Source organism: Pezoporus wallicus, unplaced genomic scaffold (assembly GCF_028554395.1).
Source record: "Pezoporus wallicus isolate ANWC-B61680 ecotype Strahan unplaced genomic scaffold, APGP_CSIRO_Pwel_v1 contig_4722, whole genome shotgun sequence".
Lineage (NCBI taxonomy): Eukaryota > Metazoa > Chordata > Aves > Psittaciformes > Psittacidae > Pezoporus > Pezoporus wallicus.
In genome coordinates, this window is record NW_026641840.1 from 982175 (window position 1) to 998640 (window position 16466).

Consider the following 16466-nt stretch of genomic DNA (forward strand, 5'->3'; position numbering starts at 1 on the left):
TCAGCAGTCTTTCCTTCGTTGAACAAAGCCAGAGACAATTGCCAATGGGCAGGATCCTGTTCCCCTTGCACAGGGGCATCTGAATATACAACCGTGCTTTTGTTTGTAGGTGAAGCAGCAGATAGCATAACAAAATCAGATACTTCAGACCTTCCTTAAGCATCCATGAACAAATAACTCCCTCATGTCTGCTTTGTCCATCCTACACACAAACCATTCCCCTTTTCATGGCACCTTCCCCTTCCCAGCCTGGAAGTTTTGATTTGCAGAAGGAATTCAAAGTGGAATCAATATCCAACCCCAAAGGCTCTGTCCAACCTCCAATCACAGCTTCTCACCCATCTCTATTATGGCAAAGCTACAATCTCCATGCACATATAACACCCTTGGGCTGAGCATTCAAACAAACACTGTCAGACTGGCACACATGGGTTGAAATGGAGGTAGTGCCCATCATGACCATAAGCAGGACACTTTTAATACATCTCCTTGCCATGAGAAAGCCACAGGTAGATAATTCCCAGCTTCCAACTCTCAAGCCTCTCCGCTATTGCCTTACATGGCAAACTACAAAACCACAACCATGCAACAGGCATATTTTTAGTGAGAACACACAGTGAGGAACATAAATACACTCGTTAATGCATTTGGGTTTATGTGGCATCAACCATAAACATAAAGCTCATTATCACTCAAGACACAGCTTTCTTTTGATGAAAACACTCTTCTTTCAGCACAAGCACCCAGCCTGACCTAAACAGAGCAACCACTAATCCCATGCTGGCCTCATGGCAAAATCACAACCCAGTCACACTGCTCTGAAGAAAGACCTCCGGAGTATGAATCCTGTTGCTGAGCAATCTTCAGGCTCAGTTTTCCTCCGGCATGCACAGACACCCTGTGATCAACTACTTCATTAGAGATGGTCTGACCACAAAAAAGAATCTGTTGGCTGTAAACAGCATCAAGTCTGGCTGGGGCTGGGGCTGTGGTTTGACTTCAGAAACATTCAACTGCTGATGAACAACAACTTGGAAGGAGGATTTTCTCCTTTCTCACATCAACTCTATCCCTCAAGGGCAAAACACAGATTTTTGCCAACAGAAACATTTTCTACCCTCAAAATAGGTGATGCACCTTAAGACTGTGCTCACACCCAATGCAACACTCCAAATCTCCAGAAGAACATGAAAATCTGAATTAGAGAACCATATTAGGTCTTACCTTCTTGAGCTTCCCACTCTTGGTGCCCACAAAAGCCAGGGAGTGGTTCTTATAGACGTAGGCAATCACTGATGTCATTCTGTCTCCATCCTCAGTGAAAATAGGGAGCCCTCGCACCATGGATGACACTCCCAAGGGGGCATTCATATCCAGGCCACAGAAATTGTCATCAATTGTTAACAGCTATAAAAGAATAGAAAGAAAGAGAATGTAATAAAATGAAGCCAACTATTCTTTAGCCATGTGGGAAGCATCCATCCAAGCAGGGACCTCATTGCATAATATGCCTATAATTTAGGCAGGCTGACAAATCAATGACAAAGGCAGGACTGGAGAAATAGAGAGGTGGAAAAAATTTGTCCAAACTTGCATGAGGAGTTATAGACAGGGGGAGAACAGGAAACTTGCTTCTCTTGAATGACAGCCTAGCAGGGTACATTATGTTAAGCCTTTTTCCTACTGCTTTACCAGTCAAGACCTAGCAATCAAAGACAAAGTCTGCTGAAAAACATCTTAAACGTCACTAGTCCTGTCAAAAGAAGCATGCACATCATTCCCACGAGATCCACTGTAAAAAACAGAGTTAAGCCTGCACTGGCAAATAAAATGGACCCTGCCCTGCTCACTAGCCCTGAAGCCCAACAGTAAGACTCATATCTATGAAACCTAAATAATTACTCCCTTCCCACCTCCAAACTCTGTAGCATCACTCAGTGCTACGCTTTGGACATTATAGTCTCCCAAGACATGGCTAGGCTTTGTCTGGGGCAGAGCTGGTCAGCCCAGGTGGAATCTGCAATAGGGACCATGCTAAGGATTAAACACTCTACATGGTGGCTACACACACTCCCCATTTCCTGGGGTTAGTTTTATCATATAGTCCTGGGTCCTTCTTCCACTGCTTGGCCTGAGCACTTCATCCTCCTGGGTGTCTGTTTTTCCCCCCATGAAATAGAGATTATCCACGCTTATCCATCTTACTGTGGCCCTGTAACTCACTGAAGATCTTTGGAGAGGAGGGGAGGTTTCACAGCTATTATGGGACTTTTTGAGCATTTGTTGGAATAACCACAAGCTCAACCAGAGGAATGTCCCTCCCCGCTCACTGTTGCCTAAGTTTCAACACCTATTGCATTTGAACTCAACAGGCTTGCCATCAGACAGATGCTCCACTGGGATCCTTGTGTATGAATGCACATAGTGCCTAGTTATCTCTGAGGGTGCTTCTTCGGGCTTCAGAGAGTTACAGAAGTGCAGCAGCACAAGAACGCAGACAATTCTTTTACCTTAAGGCACCATCAGGACAGTAGGTGAGGCTAACTGAGGTTATATGAACATGAAGATCTCCACAGAGTAAGCCAAATAAAGCTCCAGATACCATAGTACATGACTGCCAAAAGAAGTCAGTCTTTATTAACTTCACTGGGGCCACTCACAGATTTGAAGTTAAGCATCCACTTATAATGCTTTGCTGGACTAAGGCCTGGAAAGGCAATAATTAGTTGTACAGGAAGGTTGCCTAGTTTTCACACATCAGGAATAACGGACCATGACAGTTTTCTTTTGTGTGGGCTCCCCTGTTCATAAAAGCATGGCTAGAATACGTGCTGCTCCTTACTTGAGTTCACGAGCAGTAAAAGCCTGATGGCTGATTCATTTTATCCTCACCCAGCAATTACAGGGAATAATTACACATGGCTTTACTGAATGGAAGAATAATACGTCCTAAATGTATTTATAAACACATAAAACCTATGAGGAATTCAAACAGCCATTAGTAAGGAACAGCTAGCCTGAGCTCTGGCCTGCAAGTCATTAGTGTTTGTGAACTGCCCTTTTAGAGCTAAAACACCAGCTCAAAGAGCAATTACACATCGGATCAACAACCTCCATGAGCATCAGAGAGGATGTTGCTCATCCTTACAATGCCAGTACAAAGCCTAAGATAAATCCGCATCCCAGGCTCGAAGGCCAAATTCACCTGAGGTCTAGTACCCCCCAAGCTGATGGCCACACTTCAGAGAGGCAGGACAGCCCTGCTGACAGCATGGCTTTGCAAAAGCTGGGTGTTTCTGATAATGAGAACATGCACAGCTCCCATGACATAGGTCAGGATGGGATAACTGCAGCTTGATTGCTCAGGAGGTACAAATGTGTTTGAAGCAACACATCAACCTGGGGTGGGATCCATCTCATCTGGCTTTAGCCAGGTGAAAGCTTAGTAAGCAGTGTAGAGTGGTCACCTAAACTACCTCTATAATCAACAGAGGAAAGAAGGTATGTCAGAGAACAAGGCATCCAGCCAAACACGTAATGCACTGGATCACTCTCTGATAAAGCCAATTTGATTGCAGAAGGACTCCAGATTTACCCAATTTAAGCATCTAACATCAAGATGCATCGTGCTTTGAACAGAAAGCTGGATTATATGGCCTTTTGGGGCCCCTTCCAACCTGAATTATCCTATGGATGTAGAATCTGAGAAGAACCCAGGTCTTTAAGTCAGGCTTAGCTTGACCAGAAACTCTTAAGCTCTCAAATGAACATGAATTTGCATTTCAAAGCTATAATAAAACTGTATGTGTCTCACTTGAACTGATGGCCTGTCAGGCTGAGAAAAGACTCATTTTAGACTGAAAGCAAGAAACCCCCAAACCTTATACAAACGACAGAAAGAGGGACGAGGGAAGAAAAGAAGATAGTCCTATTTTGTCATGCTTTTAAAGGAAAAAAGAACTGGAAAACAGCTTTTTTCACCACCAAGAAAATGAAGACCTCAATAGCAGCAGCATTCACCTTACCTAGGGTACAGCGTACGAAGCTCCATCTCAAACAGGAAATTACATTGATAAGCCTTGGAACAACAGCCATCAAGCAGAGCTGGCACAGTCCAAGGCATCCTCCTCGGTGCAGCACAGCCACAACTCCAGCTGAAGTAGCTGGAGACCAGAAAGGACCCAGGCAATCATCTGGTCTGCCTTCCTGCATGACCCAGGACCTCAAATCTCAAGCAGGAGTTGCCTGTGCTGTTGTGCACAGGAAGATACAAACTCCTTCTGCTTGCTTCTCAAGCGGATTTGAGCTCTCTATAACCCACTCTACCAACAGCCAAGATGTTATCCACATATATGATTGCTGTTAATGTGTATCAAAACTCACAAAGCCAAAAATAACCCACACGCTCTTGCAAAGCCCTGAGAAGACGTAGACCCAGAGGTCCCAGCACCAAGCACAACAACCTGTGGCTGATCTGCAGCACACCTTTAACCTATCAAGACTTAATTAATCCAATTGCCACAGGTTAGTTACTCCTCTGTTAGATTGGGCTCAGCTCCAGCTGAACCCAGGCCTACCATTAGCAGGTAGGTCTAAGTTATTATGGGGTTTCCCCCATTAACTAAATGTAAAAGTAAATTTAAGCCCATTTATTTCATCTTATTTCCCTGAGATTATTTGCAATTAACATCTTTATCAGAAGGGCTTATGAGAAAGATGGGGACACACTTTTTACAAGGGCCTATAGTGATAGGATAAGGGGGAATGACTTTAAACTGAAAGAGGGGAGATTTAGATTAGATACAAGGCAGAAGCTCTTCCCTGTGAGGGTGCTGAGGCGCTGGCACAGGGTGCCCAGAGAAGCTGTGGCTGCCCCATCCCTGGCAGTGTTCAAGGCCAGGTTGGACCCAGGGGCTTGGAGCAAGCTGCTCTAGTGGAAGGGGTCCCTGCCTGTGGCAGGGGTTGGAACTGGAGGAGCTTTAAGGTCCCTTCCAAATGTGATCCAAGCACACACTTTCTCTTACAGAACACAGTTTACATGAGATCTAGGACCATCATAGCCCACCCTCCCCTCTGAGGGTGGTGCATGAGGGCAGATAAGGCCATAATGATAGCTCACATGCTGCTACATGACTGCTGGAGAAGCAGTTGCCGGGTTGTGGGTTGCAATGTGCGCAACCATCCGCCAAGAATAGGAGCAGGGCCAGCAAGCCACACACCACATGAAAACCATTTGCACTTAACATATAACATTTCCTCTGGGGATCATCTGCAAAGAGACGCCAGCAAGCAAAACCCTACGAATAAACATCACCCGGCTTCTGAGCAGCTGCAGATGAGACTTTGGAAGGGCAGAAACAGAGTCATCTTCTTCAGCGAAGAGAAACACATGAGGAAGTTTGGATTTATGATGGAAGGGTCAGGAGTTGCAAGCACAGGTTTATTTTCAATTCCAGACACTACTAGCAGCAATATAAAGCAGCCACGTTAAACTCTCTGGAGCTTCTCTGCTTGGCAATTTTATGTTAGCAACTTTCCAGAATGAAAGTGGAGGTGAGGATGTGAATTCACTGTGCTTGCAGCAGCTGGGATATCAGGGCGGGGGGCAAAGGGAAGATCTAAGGAGGCAGGAATAGGATCAGCAGTTCTCACACCCTGAGCAGTCAAAATCTAACCCAGAAATGCGTGGCACGGTCTGTAGGTAATTCAGAAGGGAAAAGGGGGTCTTTCAGATGAGGTACTAGATTGGCGTCAGTCAGTTCAACATCCGACCTGCAAGAGAGGGAATATTCTTCACCACTCTTCTGCCCCAGGTACATAGGTTTATAAGGTGCCCTATATATCCGAAACACCTTCATGTGAGATGGTTGGCAGCTCTCTGGGCATAAATGCCCTCCTGAGTCCCACCAGCTGCCTTCCCATCTCGGGCTGATGTGCAGCGGGGGAAACCAGCTGGTGAGAGGCTCTGGTCTGCTCCTGCCACCCATCCCAGCATCAGCAACCAGAGGGTTCATCACAGCTGTGACACTGTAGCCAAGTGTCACGCTCACCATTGAGGTAGGAAGGATGTGCAGAAGAAAGGGCCTAATTTACAGGAGGATTCTGGCAGGTATTTGCCTTCACCAGGATTAAGCCTATCAAATAAATAATTAACACAGCCGAGCCCTCCTGGAGAGGATGGTTTTACAAGGCTGGTGCTGGCTCAGTCCCCGTGGGATGTGCTGAGCCCCCAGAAGCCCCCAAACTCAGCAGAAGGGTTAGAGTTCTGATTACAGCCCCTCCTAACCTGTCCTCATTCCATTCCCCAGCCGAAGGGAGCACTTCAGCGTTGTGCAAATGCCTGGAGCACCAGATATCAGGGGGCCAGTGCAAACATTGCTCATAATAAACTGCAATTGTCCGTTAAAGATCTGCTTTTGCTATTTGCCTCTGAAACAGCCCCTGGTAATCAAATACATCCTAATCCATATTTCTGGAAAAGTTTCGATTAAGGATTATCCATCCCTCGTCCCTCCTTGCTTTCACTCCAGCGAAATCTTCCTCCCCAATCAAAGCACGGGGGCCTTTTTCCACATATCTCAGCAGGCTCTAAAGCAATTCCACAGTCTCACTGGGGATAAAGGCTGTCCCAACAGCCAAGTCCTGCCTTTGATTTACTGCTAATACCTAACAGGCCTGTCTTCATACGACGGCAGGTACTTGGCTTCTCACTCTGGTTATCTCAGGCTTGGCTACGGCAGACAACGGAGGGAACATATACAATATAGCTGTCCGTGCTGCCAGCAATAAGAAATCAACAGTAATATGCATCTGGGCCTTCACAAGGAGATATCCGAGGTCTTTTCCATCACCTGACTGTAAGATCTTTCCTTCTTGATTGCAAGGACTGAGGGTGAGAGTGAGCATGTATCCTACTCAATAGGGTATTCAGAAATCTAGAGGGATGAAAGCCTTAGAATAACCTGTCACCAGGAACTTCACAGTACCTGAAGAGGTACAGGGAAATTTAGGGTCTAGAAAACCTGCTGCAGGGGTGAACCATAAATCCCTACCCACTGGGGCTGCAAATGATGGAAACCATCTCCCTGCAAACCACAGGTCTCTAACCTCCAACAGCAGCAGTATGGTACCCAAGGCTTGGGCTTCTCTTTGCCTGTGCATGTGCTCTTGGTGGTATCAGCATGGGCTTTAATGCTTGGTGAACTTCTGGTTCAATGGTGGTTTGCCCTACCCCTGGCATTAGTACCTTGCCTTCCTCATGTTGGACTGACTCTGCCTCTGACTTCTTGCAGTATCTCTGCTTCTGGCCATGCTGCTTCTGAGTCAGAAGTTGGCTGTGTCTATCTATGAAGTCCTAGTGCATGATGGAGACAGCCTCTCCAAATTTCAACTCATGCCACGTCATTCACATCATTTGATGCCTCTTACTGCCCTCCCGATCACACACATTCCTGACAATGGGTCAGGAAAAGGCTGCTGGCTTCCCAATGAGCATCAGTGGCTGTAGACCTTTGTCATCTGCAAATCAAAACCACAGGGAAATTTTGTGGCCAAAAAGATGGGAACCCTGGGCCACCAACCAAAGATAGCTCAGATCACCAACCAACCCACTCTTCAGTGGTTAGCCTGCAGTTTAATTACATACAAAAATACCCAGTACTGTTTCCCCAGGGTGCTCTGTGATATAATGGGAGCTGGATAAAGAGCCAGCATTTGGAAATACATTATAATTGCACGCTGCTTTTCACTTGTGCAACCACAGCACTGGTTACCATGCAATTACATGTCACCATATACAAATGACAGTGCAGTTACAGTAACTTTACCAATTACAGGGAAATTGCACTCACTATGCTAAGAGGTTTTAATTCAAACATAATCCAGGAATGCAAGACCAGCGGGTAAAGTTATCCAAACTGACTAGAACTGGTACAGGTGTTTGGGGTTTAGGTCTGTAGTTTAAGCATCAGTTCAAGTATTAGTGTCAAGTTTCTAGCATCTTAATGCAGTACAAATTTTTTATGCCTGCACTTCTGTTCCTGCTACACTGTGAGTATAAGGCTTCCCAACAGTCTATACCGTGTACTTCCATGTTGTAAAATGGGCAATTTCCCAAAGAGGAGGCTGCCTTTCTTACAGGGATCAACGGGTTTCTTTAGTCTTCAGGCCTTTTGCTCAGCAGAAAGTCAGCAGAGAGTGGGTAAGGGAAAGTTCAGGCTGGAGATAAGGCAGAAGCTCTTCCCTGTGAGGGTGCTGAGGCGCTGGCACAGGGTGCCCAGAGAAGCTGTGGCTGCCCCATCCCAGGTTGAACACAGGGGCTTGGAGCAAGCTGCTCTAGTGGAAGGTGTCCCTGCCCGTGGCAGGGGTTGGAACTGGATGAGCTTTAAGGTCACTTCCAACCCAAATCAGTCTGTGACAGGTCTCCTTTCTGAAGTCATTTCCACCCTCTCCCCAGCCATTCCTAGCATTCCAATCTGAAATCTCAGCATTAGCACACCTAGCCATGTAGTTGGGGTGAAAATCAGATCCCTGCGGTGTGCGGTCACTAAGGTTTATCCCCTTACTGGTGGCAACTGTACCTACAAGCAAGAAGGATAAATTGCACCCAAAGAGCAGCTGTAAAAGCAGTTGAGGTCTTCTGCAGTCCCATTAACTTCCCTTTGCTGCCTCAGAGGCCGGAAGACTGTATGGGTGAAACACTGAAGGATAATCAGAAGAATATGATCTCTGTGGCTCTCAGCTTGGTGCTTTCCATGAGCTTTAAAAAATTCACTTGAAATATATGATACACCCCCCCCCCCCCCAAAAAAAAGGCATTATTGAGTGTAAAGGCTCTGCCTTTGAAACCGCCATGGTCTATTGGGTAAATAGGCATTTAGGGATTTTTCAGCAGTGAAGTATTGATCAAATAAGCTGCTAGAGCTCTTCTGTAAGAACGTATTCCAGCAGCAAAGCTGTGTTACACATCTGAAGCACTGACTTCCCCTGGTGCTGCTGTAGCTGAGATGGGGAGTAAGAGTCTCAGAGAGGTAAAATCATGGGGGGAAAAGGGGTTTCTGTGTAGGCAGAAAGATGCCTTTGGGAGAAGAAGTACTTGTTGGCTGCTGCATTTTATCCTAAAGGATGCCGTGTTTCCATGATTGGACAAAGGTTGTCTGCATAACAAATTCCTGGAAACTTTCATCAACTGCAGTGATGAAAGGGGTGTATGAAGAGACTGGAGCTCTATTCACTATCAGCTGTGCCCCATAACCATGAGCGTCCTTGCAGTAACATGGGTTTCTCTCAGGCATATCTGCCCCACAGAGACTCTCAACAAAGAAACATTCCCTTTCCCAAGTTACAGACTCTCACACCCATCTTAAATTCAAACTTAAATTGGGGACTTTCACATTAGATCTGAGCCATAAGCTCTTCCCTGTGAGGGTGCTGAGGCGCTGGCACAGGGTGCCCAGAGAAGCTGTGGCTGCCCCATCCCTGGCAGTGTTCAAGGCCAGGTTGGACCCAGGGGCTTGGAGCAAGCTGCTCTAGTGGAAGGTGTCCCTGCCCACGGCAGGGGTTGGAACTGGATGATCTTACGGTCCTTTCCAACCCAAATCATTCTATGACACAACAGCCACACTGCAGGGCTCTCTTAAGGTCTCCACAACAATATCATTGCCACTGCTGCATGCAACATTGAAGGATGCAGGAGCCTTCTTTGCTGACCTGCCCTCCCTTTCACAGATAACACGCGTGGCCCATTATTTCCCAGCACTTGCTGGGAGCAGAATGGTTAAAGCAGCACTTCTGGAGCATTTCTGGCAGCTGCCAGACACCCCCTTATTCCTATTGCAGTGACGCACATCAGCACCTTGCCGCATAGAGTCCAGCTGCCTCCCCTACTCTGGCACCACCAGAGATTCTCCATTGAATCACAATTACTGTAATTATTATTTTGTTACACAGGCAAAATTATCATCTGGGCTGCAAAGTGCCACACAAGCCAACAGCACTATATAAATGAAACAACAACGCTGCTTTGCATGCAAGGAACACCTTCACCCGGACATCCCGGGGCCTCCTAAAAGCATTAATTAAGCTTCACCGTGGTCCTGTGAAGGTAAGTTAAGTGTTATAATGAATGACATGGATGTGCTGCTGCTCTTCAGCATGGGGAAATTGAGAGAGCTTGGCTGGGTATGAGAATCCCTGGCCTGGTCATTAAATAGCATTGTGCTGCGCATCTGTATCAGGGAGGACTGAATTGTGTCTGGTCCTATCACCTCATAGAAAATGAATTTAGAGAAGCCCTGGTTATCAGTTTAAACAACAAACTAAAGCACTTGAGCCCTGAATAATAAAATCCCCCGCTTGCTGCCTCTATTTGTGCAGATCTTGGTACTTAAGGAATTCAGAGCACTTGTGTCAGACTAGTACAAATTCACTCAGGCCATTAAGCTCAGAACTCTCCTGCATCTGAAAGTGGGACTGTGCAAGTGGAAGGCTGCAGCCAGCCCTCAGAAGAAGGGACACCACAATTACAGCCCTGTGTTTCTTGGCTCAGGATCCCAAGCAATAGCCCCAACCCACTGATAAGTGCTGGGTCATTCTCTCATTAGCAGGAGTTTATTATTCCCTTCTGCATGCTCCCTCACTCTGCCTCTCCCACTCTTTCTGTTTGTCTAAATACAAGCCTGGCTAATATCGCTTGTTTACAGGATAAATCAGCTGAACAAATCCTGTTATATTTTGGATCACTGACAATGATGGGGTAATGACATTGAAACAGGATGTTGTTCCTATTGATCTAATGTCACCCACACGCACTATCAGCAATGCCAGCTCCAATACTGCAAGAAGGAAACAGAGGTCTCTCGGTCTTCTTGCGGTGCTACCATTCAGTGGCATCCCTCTCCTGAGTTTCAAGTACTTCTTAAAATATTATAAATATTATTAGAATCCATACCCTAAAGCAGAAAACATTTGGGATGCAATGTTTACTAGCTCCAAACTGAAGCAACTGGGTGCTGGTGGCACATGGAAGATGTTAAGTCCTATGTATCGTGTCATCTGCAGGAGAAAGATGCAATGAAGGTCTGCATTTCAGCAAGCCACATTCATCCACACATTCACATCGATCTGTGCAACAAAGCAGGGCTGAAGAGAAGGCTGGTTTGTAGGTACCTGTGTGCAGGATGCCCAAATCACCAGCTCCATCCTGAATTTGGACATATCCATCTAGCCAGGTCCATGCTGCCTCTGCTAACACTGCGTTCGGTCCCAAAGCTGTTATGCTACTCAAAGACTGCACCAGTGCTAATAAAATGCCTCTCAAGCAAAGTTCTAGCAAAATCATATCCCAGACTAGCACAGTCATGCAGATGCCAGGCTGGGAGTGTCTGGGGCAGAAATATAGTCAGATGAGATATGGACATATCTCTGGAGGTACAACAGCCTTTCTCATCTCCATCTTCACACCAGCCAGTCTTCACAACTGGTGCTTTCAACATCTGTATTATCCTACCTGGTATAATTGGGACCCATGTTTCCATGCAAATTGGATAAATAGAGAAACATGCTTGTTTGGGGAGAGGGAACAAACCTCATGTTGTGTGTGTGTTGTAATATAAAATAGAGATGCACATCAGACCATTCCCAGAGGCTAAACATCTTCACTGATTCCTCAAGTACTAAGACAGACCCTGCACTGTTTTTCACCCCAACTTGCATCAAGCAAGTGAGAAAGGGTCTGTGCAGGATTTGAGCCAGAAAGCAGTCCTGAATAAAACCCCCTCCTCAACAGAATGGTTATTGTACAAACTCCTGCCTCCAGTCCGGAGGTGCTTTAAATAGCATCAGGCCCATGAACGGAGCTGGAGTCACTTTGCTTCTGGCTCTTCCAGAATGGCTGGATTTTGCTTGCTGCCTTTAAAGAAACCAACTGTTGCACAAGCATTCCCATTGTCACACAGACAACCTCATGGCCAGGCACTACGAGGTCAGGTTTGCAAAGTAGCTGATCTCCTGGCATGGAAAAGAATGCGAGGAGATCATATGGAGCCCTCAAAAGAATGCAAGGCTGAGCCATGTGCAACCACAGGGCTTAACCACAGAAGAAAACAGCCTGGATTGTTGGCAGGGAAAGCAACAAAGACCAGTTTCCAGAAACAAAACTAATGTCCATGTGGCATGAAGCACAAACAGTGATGAAGAAGCTGGCACCTTGCTCACCCGCATCAGCAGCAAGCGGGGGACCACCAGCACCTGGGGCTGATGCTAAGAGATGCTGAGCAGCTCAGGCAGAACCAGTGTGGTCCAGAGATGGAACTGATGGTGGGGGAGGGAGCTGTGCCTGAAAAAAACTCAGACACAACAGCAACTCAGCAGCCTTGAGCCCTGCTCTGTCCTCAATGAGCATTTTGTTTGAGCAGGGTCATCCAGATATGAGGAGCCGGCAGAGAACAGCAACTGTGAGTGGGTTTGGCACCCGGCCACTTAAAGGAATAGGGTTTCCTCTTGCTTTATGCTTAGGAAGGAAATAAATGGGTTTAAGAAGGAGGTTGTTTCCAAAGAATGCTTTTTTCTTCCACACCCCCCCCCCTCCCTCCAGGACAAACAAGGTGGATTTTGGAAGGAGAAGTAACAGGGTGGGGGTATGATAAGAAGGAAATGAATTACCAGCAGCAGTATTTCTTCATGCACACTGATCTGGAAGTATCTTTTCAAGGACAGGCATTTAATACCGAGGAGCATACTTAACACCTCAAATGCAATCATCCTCTCCATGCTATTAGCCCCTGGTTTACAGCCCTTAAGTGCAGCTTAGGTTGTTGTAGGTGCTTTAAAATTTACAGTTTTCTCTCCTGCTGAGCCTCCAAGCCACTTTTTTCCCTGCCTGAAGAGCAGAGCACTTTACAGAGGCAGGAAAGTCTCTTTATCCCAGCTGGGTGAAAGCACATGGGAGAAAGGACCACCACGGAGGGACAAGTGAAGAGGAACCCATGTGGTGCCTGCAAATGAGGTCTCACCAGGTGAGCATCCCCATACCCACATGAACAGCAGTGGGGTTCTGGGGACATCCAGAGGACTGAGATGCTGCCAGAAGCTATACCCAGGCTGAGCTATGGATGCTGGATGCACATATGGGTGATGGAGAAGTCCTTTTGTGCTCATCCAGTAGTGTTCAGCCATCAATGGAAAAGCAGAGGGTGTCCTTCCTGCAACTTCATTACACCCAACTGCCATGTGCCTAGCATGAACACTAGGCATGCTAATCAATGTATTAGTGCTAAGAAGGAAAGGGCCTTAAGATCATCCAGTTCTGACTCCCTGTCATGGGCAGTGACACCTCACACTCGACCACGTCACCCAAGGCTCTGTCCAACCTGGCCTTGAACACTGCCAGGGATGGGGCAGCCACAGCTTCTCTGGGCACCCTGTGCCAGCGCCTCAGCACCCTCACAGGGAAGAGCTTCTGCCTTATCTCCAACCTGAACTTCCCATTTCACTTTGAACCCATCACCCCTTGACCTATCGCTACAGTCCCTGATGAAAAGCCCCTCTCGAGCATCCCTGTATGAGGTGTGCGAAGGTGTATGGGGGACATTTGCAAATCACAGAGCTCAGCTGCAGAACCCCTAAGCCAGAGTCCTTGTCCATACTGGCTCCCCAGTTAAGCCCTCCACCCACCCCAGCTTCCAGTGTCAGCAAGAGGATGCTGTCACCTCTTATCAAAGTTGCTGGGCTCAGCAAGTCCGTCTGACAACACACTCTGCACGCATGCACACACACTCCCATCCAACACAAACTGATGTGACCAATTATACAAATAGAGATCTGGCAGTAACAAGCTTGTTTGCTCCGTCTCTGAGTCTCCAATGGGCATTCCCAGAGAGGCATTACTGCATTTCTGAAGCTACTGCCTTTGACAGACTGCGCTGCGTCCTTTTGTGCTGTTTTGGCTCCTGCTCTTGTTTGCCTCTTCAGAGGAAGCAGAAGAAAGCATTGCTAAAAGGTGACCAAGGACTGACCTCAATTCTTCCTGAACCCTTTGGGTCAGAAATATCACTCTGCAGAATTTAAAGACATAGAATCAGGATCACAGAATGGTTTGGATTGGAAAGGACCTTAAGCTCCTCCAGTTCCAACCCCTGCCATGGGCAGGGACACCTTCCACTAGAGCAGCTTGCTCCAAGCCCCTGTGTCCAACCTGGCCTTGAACACTGCCAGGGATGGGGCAGCCACAGCTTCTCTGGGCACCCTGTGCCAGCGCCTCAGCACCCTCACAGGGAAGAGCTTCTGCCTTATCTCCAACCTGAACTTCCCCTGTTTCAGTTTGAACCCATCACCCCTTGTCCTATCACTACAGTCCCTGATGAAGAGTCCCTCTCCAGCATCCTTGTAGCCCCCTTCGGACACTGAAGGCTGCTCTGAGGTCTCCACTCAGCTTCTCTTCTCCAGGCTGAGCAGCCCCTGCTGTAGCAAAGCCCACGTGTATCAAAAGGCTTGTACATGGTCTTTCCAGTAGAGATTAACAGATTGCCACAATTGTGCAAGCACAACTGACATTGACACCAGCAGAGATTTGCTTAGGATGGCCTCATGGCAAGCAGTGACACTACGAGGTCTAACGAAACTGATAGCTCATTCCTGGGACTGAGTCATTCCCATGGGAAAGTAGCAGGCTCACATACCAGCCAGGAGAAATGGGCAGGGGCTGTGTGTGCAAAATGTCAAAGCAGTATCACATTGACCTACTTCCATGCTTTCCTTTTCCCAAGGGCTAAGCGAAAGTTAACACTCTCTTTCTACCCCAACCTTTCCCTTTTAAGGGAAGATAATGAGGGAAATGACAGAGATGACAATTCCTGCTTTTTAGTTTTTAAAGCGAGGGTTTTTTTTTCTTTAAAATGCCCCTTCTTTCTAACACCTCCAGCACGTGTCCCTCTTTCTAAACAACCTTGGTTTTCCGTCCCCTATGCTAGAGAGGAATACAATAGCAAGTATGATATTCATGGAATCATAGAACAGTTTGTGTTAGAAGCTCATCCAGTTCCAACCCTGCCACGGGCAGGGACACCTTCCACTAGAGCAGCTTGCTCCAAGCCCCTGTGTCCAACCTGGCCTTGAACACTGCCAGGGATGGGGCAGCCACAGCTTCTCTGGGCACCCTGTGCCAGCGCCTCAGCATCCTCACAGGGAAGAGCTTCTGCCTTATATTGAATCTAAATCTTCCTTCTTCCAGTTTAAAGCCATTCCCCATTTCCTATCACTAGTTTCTCTCACAAAAATAGTCCTCTGCAGCTCTTCCTGCAACAGTTGGGAACACTGGGCGCAGTACAAAGATCCAGGACTCTGAGCTGCAATTGCACTGCAAGTTCTGTTTTACTGTGCCTTAGCCAGTCCTCCCGTAACACAGGGTGATGCTGCTTCCCATCCTCTTATCTCAGGAGTGCTCTGTCAGACTTGTGTCTTATTAACACCAGTGATACCAAATACAAGCCCTGGCAAGAAGAGAAAAGTCATGAAATGGGCTATTTATAGGAAAATCTTGGCTACCCCACCACCAACTGCCAGGAGTCAGACTGACTGTCTCCTACCCTACAAAAACCCTTTTACCACCTGAGTTAGAAACGGCCCTTCCTAACTGGGTGGAAGGAGCCCATGGATCAGCCCCAGTGACCAAGCATGGGATGGGGTGCTCGTGCTGCCAAAGCAGAATGTCTGTGCTCCCCGGTGGCATCCAGACATGCCTCACAGCCATCCATGGAAGGACTCATCAGCAATATATCCTCCACATTCAGCTAACCTGTGGCTTTGGTGCCCCATAACTCCATGGAACACCCCACCCCCCTGTCCTGAGTGACCACCATAACAGATGGAGCCCAAAGCCATGGACTAAAGAAACTCTGGACATTTATGGATGTTTTAAAGACATTTTATAGGGGTTGTCCATAAACTAGGGGAATGGTATCTGTGCATTATATCAAAGGACGGGAAGGGTGGTGGGGGTTAATGAGGATGTATTGGGTAGTGTGGGATCTCAGCATGATGTAAATGGTATGGAGTGAGGGGTGGAGATTGTGCTAGTTTTGGCTGCAGTAGAGTTAATTTTCTCCACAGTAGCTGGCTGGGGCTGTGTTTTGGGTTTGTGTTGTAGTGTAGATAACACAGGGATGTTTTCTTACTGCTGAGCAGTGCTTGTACACTAGAGCAAGGCCTTCTCTGCTCTTCACCCCACCAGCAAGGAGGTTTGGGGTGCACAAGGAAGTGGGAGGGGACACAGCCAGGACAGCTGACCCAAAGGATATCCCACAACAATGGTGTCGTGCTCAGCATATTAAGTTGGGGGAAGAAGGAGGAAAAGGGGGCATTTGGAGTGATGGTTTTTGTCTTCCCAAGTCCCCATTGCGTGTGATGGAGCCCTGCTTCCCTGGCGATGACTGAACAGCTCCCTGCTGATGGGAAGTGATGAATCAATTCCT

The 16466-nt window shown here is 47.2% G+C and overlaps 1 protein-coding gene across 3 annotated transcripts in view; it reads right to left on the bottom strand.

Moving 5' to 3' along the window:
* Positions 1-16466, bottom strand: part of PLXNA4 (plexin A4) — a 464287-nt gene that overhangs the window by 413687 nt on the left and 34134 nt on the right. For all 3 annotated transcript variants that reach the window (XM_057425602.1, XM_057425603.1, XM_057425604.1), the window contains exon 3: positions 1225-1407. In XM_057425602.1, coding sequence (XP_057281585.1) covers positions 1225-1407 — 183 coding nt within the window. The remainder of the gene's footprint in view (positions 1-1224; positions 1408-16466) is intronic.